The sequence below is a fragment of the Phanerochaete carnosa genome (assembly GCF_000300595.1).
Source record: "Phanerochaete carnosa HHB-10118-sp unplaced genomic scaffold PHACAscaffold_7, whole genome shotgun sequence".
Classification (NCBI taxonomy): Eukaryota; Fungi; Basidiomycota; class Agaricomycetes; order Polyporales; family Phanerochaetaceae; genus Phanerochaete; species Phanerochaete carnosa.
The window spans coordinates 752,356-758,487 of NW_006767634.1; the positions used below are offsets into that span (position 1 = coordinate 752,356).

At 59.7% G+C, this 6,132-nt stretch overlaps 3 protein-coding genes across 3 annotated transcripts; 2 read left to right on the forward strand and 1 right to left on the reverse strand.

The window, feature by feature from the left end:
* Window positions 1-15: 15 nt before the first annotated feature.
* PHACADRAFT_210853 (uncharacterized protein) lies at window positions 16-1,657 on the forward strand (the record flags this gene model as incomplete). Its single annotated transcript, XM_007397788.1, has 6 exons — window positions 16-34; window positions 100-353; window positions 406-580; window positions 641-946; window positions 1,006-1,081; window positions 1,138-1,657. The coding sequence occupies 6 exons, from the start codon at window positions 16-18 to the stop codon at window positions 1,421-1,423; spliced, it is 1,116 nt and encodes a 371-aa protein (XP_007397850.1). The 3' UTR covers window positions 1,424-1,657.
* A 1,278-nt stretch (window positions 1,658-2,935) lies between these two features.
* Window positions 2,936-4,645, reverse strand: PHACADRAFT_259337 (uncharacterized protein; the record flags this gene model as incomplete). Its single annotated transcript, XM_007397789.1, has 10 exons — window positions 2,936-3,177; window positions 3,245-3,578; window positions 3,655-3,720; window positions 3,773-3,843; window positions 3,899-3,933; window positions 3,983-4,110; window positions 4,164-4,324; window positions 4,382-4,453; window positions 4,510-4,546; window positions 4,604-4,645. 10 exons carry the CDS (start codon window positions 4,640-4,642, stop codon window positions 3,068-3,070), a joined length of 1,053 nt encoding a protein of 350 aa, XP_007397851.1. The 3' UTR covers window positions 2,936-3,067.
* Window positions 4,646-5,758: 1,113 nt separating this feature from the next.
* PHACADRAFT_210857 (uncharacterized protein) lies at window positions 5,759-6,116 on the forward strand (the record flags this gene model as incomplete). The annotated part of the gene is made up of 2 exons (XM_007397790.1): window positions 5,759-5,998; window positions 6,052-6,116. Coding segments are annotated over exons 1-2 (270 nt in total), but the record flags the coding sequence as incomplete, so codon positions are not given.
* Between the last annotated feature and the right edge of the window lie 16 nt (window positions 6,117-6,132).

Genomic DNA, 6,132 nt, shown 5'->3' on the forward strand with positions numbered 1-6,132 from the left:
TTCACGAAGCTGGACATGCGATTACGGCAGCCATGTGAGTTTCAAAAAGCCTCAAGAACGGCTGTCTAGCTAACTACCGTCCGTTTCCGAGTGAGCAAGTACCGTTACTCGCCGTCGGCGCGTCCTTGGTAGTGCTCTTGCCTTCTGCGCACGTCGCTCTCCCCTCAGCTGGTCTTGCCGGACTGGCACCCTCTGCTCGGCTGCGTGTCATCTCCGCTGGTGCCTTCCACAACCTCGTGCTCTGGCTTGCGTTGACATCTGTCTCATGGCTCGGTTTCGGTACGCTCGTTTGGTCCTGCCTCGGATACCGAGACGTCAGCGCGTACGGCAGGGTGGTCGTGGCCGTAGAGGAGGTACGAGTGCCATTCCTTGACTAACCATACATACACCATCATGATCTCTCAGAGCTCGCCGGTACAGGTTGCTCTTCCAGTCGGAGCGGTAATTGTGCAGATCGACGACGTGCTCTTGGCATCGACGAAGCCTCCTCATGATATATGGTCGCTATATGCGTCAGAGGGCCACAAGTCGCTTGGTGCAGACGATCTGGGATGGTGCATGAATTCGGCGTGGTTCCTGAGTCAGCCCAATCTCTATTGTACGACGCGCACACGACGCTCTGACACACAGGCTGTTGCAGGTCAACCCGAAGGCTGCTGCGACACGAACGAAACGACGCCGAACTCCTCGTGCTTCACAGCCGACGCCGTCCAGTCTCGTCCTTCCGTCCCCCGCCAGAAGTGCGCGCCGACCCTCGAAGTCCTCCGCCCCGACCTCGAGGTGGCCAGGCGCTGTGCCGCCGCCGCAGACTGTGCCGAAGGGAACGAGTGCGTCAGGCTCAGGGAGGACCAGCACATCATGAGGGTGGACTTTGCCCCTCCCGGACACGATGGCGGACACCAGACCATGGTGTGGAGTGGGCCGCCCGAAGAGTTCTTCGAGGATGGTACGTTGTACGTGTTGTTGCGGCGAAGGCTCTGCTGAACGTCCCAACAATGTATCCAGTCGTGACCAGCGCCTACATGCCGCAATACTCGTTTCTGCCTCTGTGGCTTCCGGCTTTGTTCAGCACGACGTTCAGGTATGCTGGCACTCGTGCTGCAGCCGGCCGGGTCTCGCTTACCATCTTCACTTCAGCTATATCTCCACCTTGACGATGTCGTTGTACCTGTTCAACCTGCTCCCGCTCCCGTACCTCGACGGCTCGCAGCTGCTCGACGCCCTCGCGGACCTTGTCATCCACGGCTCCTCTGACAGACCTTCCGGAGACGTAGAGCTGGGCGAGACGCAGCGCTCCGCTTCTCCAGGCGCGTCAAAGTGGCGTTGGCGCTGGTATGCGCGCATGAAGCAGGGCACGCAGCTCTCCCTAGAATTGTTGCTTGTCGTATGCCTGTTGTCTGCGCTCTGGCGCTCCTGGAGCTAGATGGCCCGCATCCCTTCCCCCATTCCCACGCACAGTCTGCGGGCTCCGGAGAAGGCTGTGACCGAACTGATCGGTGCGCGCTGCGGGGTCACCTAGCTGTGGTCGCAGCCCTCAGTTAGGGTTGGGTATGTGGTACACGACTTCGGCGTTGGTTACGGCATTTATTCTCCCGTTTGCTCATTGTCTGCGCATCTGCCAAAGGTATCGCCTGAAGAGTGAGTGCTTCCAGACGACATGTGTGGCAATAGCTGAGAATCTTGTGGTTCTTGCCTAAGCAGTCAAGTCAGTCGCGGGAGCTTGCGCAACTGCGGCATTCCCGTAGACTTTGTCATGTATGCCATGAATCTCCGACACGATCGAATCGCTCAGAGCTGAGGACATGCTATCTTCGGTTCAGATTGTGGCTGAGCGTGCGTTCACTGTGCCCAAGACACTGCCGTAGCTGACTCGGAAGTCGCCTAGCTGACGCTTTCGCAAAAGCCGGCGCCCGGGACACAATTTTGACCGCTTGGGCTGGGCCTAGTACGGGCACTTGCCTCCGCGCAGTTCAAGGAACATGCTTTTGTAGGGGACTTGCTTCGTAAAGAACTAGCCTTCTCCACGTGAGCGTTAGTCTACATCTAATAACGAGCACAGTTTAGGTCAAGAGACAAATGTCGTGGGCACGTACAAAGGGGATCAGCATTAGCAGCATGACATGAGAAGCCGACCAAGGGATATTCCATGCCACCTAGGCCTTCATCGAATGCGGGCGTCTGCGCAACGAACTGGAGCCCAGGCAGTGGTTGCGCATACACCGTCCGCCCAGGACCGAGCGACGGACGGATATCATACCGGACTTTACGCTTTCGACAGAAGCAAGTACTGGCACAACTGCACGAGAAGCCACAGGCGGCCGCTGAAGCAGGGAACGACCTTGACTTGGTCATAGCGACGACGCTTCCGCAGCTTCCAGAGGGGGCCCCCCTCGGCTTTGGACGAAATGCGGAGGAGGCGCGTGCGTGCCTGTTTCTGCCGCGCCTCGAGTGTGTACGCGGGCGACGTCTTGAAGCATGCGACCCTCGCCGCGCTCCGCGCACCGGCTGAAGGACATGTGGGCGGTCGCTTCGGACTACGGCTACCTGGATCGTCTGCCTGCACCTCATCGCGCTCTGCGGCACCTACACCCAAGCGTTCGAGGAGGCCGTCCTCGAGAACGCGGACCGTGCGCTCGCGCGGAGGCCATTCTCCTCGATCACCAAGCGCCTCAACCCCTTCCCGTGCGGGTGCGCCCCCGCCGCTGACCGCACCCGCACGACATGGACGACGAGACACCGGAGCCGCAGGCGCTGCAAGCGACATACGCCGATGCAGCCTACCACACGCCGCTCGCACAGGCGCTCTGCGAGCATATGTACATCGCCGCGCAGGCCGTGCGGGTCAGGGCGGGCGTCGGTTGGTCGTGTGACCAAAGCGTGCAGCCTCGAGCTGCGCAGATAGATTTCACCCGGGCCAACAGTCGATAGTTGTTACAAACTGCGATTCCCAGGTCCATGTAGTAATGAGCCAAAGTTTGAGAAACCTCCGGAGGTGATCATAGTACAGTACAAGGGGAATATAACCTCTGTGTCTATAATCTCGAGGGCGGGTGCCGCAGCGACAAGCCTAGAGATGTGGTGCCTGGCCCTCTCCGGCCTTGCGCGCGTCCTCTTGCTCGATAGCCTGTATAAACTCTGCAATCGAAGCCCAGTAGCCCGGCTGGACGCACGTATCGTCTTGCAGAAAACCCACGCCCCATCAGCACGTCACAAAACTCTCGAGAAAACCCCAAAACAAACGCACTGTGCGTCCCGTTCCCAAACTCGACGTACCGGCTCAGGCTGCCCTCGGGCGCGGGGCACGCGCCGGCGGGCTCGCCCTTGGTGGGCGACGCCTCGTCGGCGCCCTCGCGCCGGCGCACGAGCTCCCAGAGGCCAAGCATGTGCTCGCGCGGGACGACCTCGTCGAGGACGCCGCTGAGCATGAGCAGCGGCACGCGCCGGGGCACGAGCGGGAGCTTCGCGGCGCTGTCCCACTTCTGGTGGCACAGGAACGCGAACGGGCCGAGCACCGGGAGCGCCGTGGGCACGAGGCGCGGGAGCGAGAGGAAGGTGTTCTCGAGGATCAGCGCGCGGACCTGCTCTCGCGGGAGAGGGGGAGAGGGAGAGGGGGCGGCGTCAGGCGCGGAGAGGAGAGGGGAGGAGGGGACGCACGGCGAGGGGGTTCCGGCTTGCGAGGTCGATCGAGACGGCGCCGCCGATGGACTGGCCGTAGAGGATCTGGCACGCGCCGAGAGTTAGTGGGTACGGGCTGGTTGAGGTAGGCACGTACGACGGGTGTTGTGGAGAGCGCCGGGTGCGAGGTGACGTAGTCGAGTCCGGCTTGCGAGTCCATCTTGATGCCTGGAGGTGCGGTTGTGAACTTGATGCGAATGCGATCTCAGGTGAGATGACGTACCCTTTTCGCATGGGCTGCCCTCACTCAGGCCGTACCTTGGTAGCATGTTTTTACAGCACCTTGCGAGAACAAGAAGATACATACCCCCGGTAGCACATCATGAGGACATTGCAGCGCATCTTGAGATAAAAGATGCGCGCAAGGGGAATACGGTGTCCAAGATTCCCGCCGTTACCGTGGAACATGATTACGGTTGGACGCGATGCGGCAAACTACAGGATTGATTATGTTACGCTCGTAAAAACGGCTGCCGGCGGCGACTTGCCTCATTATCATCCATGCCCTCAGCGCCGAGCACAGCCACCGTCTCTGGCTGTGGGAGGTCCTTGGTCTGCTGCAAGAGGTAACAATGAAGCTTGACGCCATCCTGAGCAACTAGCTCGAGCTTCTCATAGCTCAGTCCGAACTGGTCTGGTGTCGGCACCTCTGTAGTCACAGGATGAGCTTGGAGCACTTTGGACGCGTTGCACACGCAAGACTTGCCTGTGCGCGAGCCTGGTGGGAAGGCTGAGGGATATATGAGGTAGTTCTGGCCATAGTACAAGAGGCTGAAGCCTAGAGGGCAGTTAGCGTGCTCCTGGCGCGGGCCAGTAGAGTGTGGACGGGCATACCGACGGTCGAGAGGCCGGCAGCTGTAGCGGCGGCTCCCTGGGCGGAAGGGTTGTATTAGCAACAGCGAGAGATACGTTCTGATTTCGAGCGCACCTTGGCTAATGACTGAAGTGAAGGCAGAAAGCTGGACATGCTGATCGCGGACCTCGAGAGCAGGCTCGCTGTTGGTGAGAATCCGGTTTCAGATCTGCGCAATCTGTGTGGTTGTGTTTGGCTCTAGTTCAGCTTCCCTCGGCCCGACAGACGCACACCTTGTTCCCCGCTGCGCAACTCGCTGACAACCTGCCGCTGGTTCTGAACTCGCCTGCGTGTGCTTCGAATTTGTTTTCCTGCGTTCTGAAGCCACTCCAGTCTGCAGCCAAGACAAAGTGTGAGGAGACTCAGGGAGACTCCGAACGGGCCTTCCGGCTGCCGTTTATGGAATCCGCACGGATCAGAAGCGCCCTCATGATGCAAAACGCTTCTGCCACTGAGCAAGTTCGCTCGATGCTCTCGTCTCGATGTTCACCGAGGTGACATGCAGAAAACGTATCAAAGGCGAGTTCTTGGCGTGTCTTTCGGCGAGCTGACGCTGCATGGAATTAGGTATTTCGCCAGGCTTGCTTAGCCTGCTCGCCGACGAGGAGGGTGTCCTACCTTTCTTCGCGGTGAGATCTGTCTGTAGACAACCCCCGATTTGCTCTGACGTAGGGTCCAAACCATTTAGGGGTGGCCTCCAGTGGGAATATCCAGCCAATTGTGCCGCACAGACACCCGACTTGCGCTCGCGCCCATCATCCCCAATCTTCCGCGGCTCCACACTGCGCGCCCCTCGGGTTCTATCATCGTTCCAGTGCGAATATCCCTCGCGACGAGGTGGTTTATTGCCAGTCTTTGCGCGACAGCCGAAGCGTGAAGACGTAAAGACGCCTCATTCTTGGCTTGCAAAGACCTCCGAGACGAGCCAAATATACGATGAAGCTACCTATCTTTGGACGCGTCGATTGCGCGACGCGGTAAAACCGTAACGTGCTCTGGTAAAGTGTTGCCGAGGAGTAGCAACAGATGCGTCGCGAGGTGAACACTCCTTCGAACCCTTAGCCGGCACTAACCATCCCTGTCATGCGACTCCGCGACCTCGGGGCACAAAATTGGACTCCCCTGTTTCCGTCCGAGGATATAAGCCCTGCCCATCTCATTTTTCGTCCAGCACTCCAGCGTTCTCTCTCTCTCGAGCTTCCGCCCCCGAGCCCTCCCAGTACCCCTTCGCTCCCAAGCACACAACATCCCACACTCGTTTCAAAATGCTCTCCTTCAAGTCCCTCGCCACTGTTGCCACCCTCGCCTTCGGCGCCCTCTCTGTCCTCGCGGCCCCTACCCTCCAGGCCCGCGGTGTGGATGTCGCCGCCGACGCCAGTCTCCACCTCGTCCGTGATACCCAGGTCGCTGGCGTCGCGCAGATCATCCAGACTACGATCACCACCCTCACGCCTATGGTCGAGCAGTTCAGTACGTGCCTCCGTCCTTTTCTTCGCCCGCACTCCGCTGACCGCGCCACGCAGAGTTCATTACCGCTTCGAACTGCACCGCTGATACGCTCACGCCGATGGTGACCAGCGTCAAGACCGTCCTGACAGCCGCCG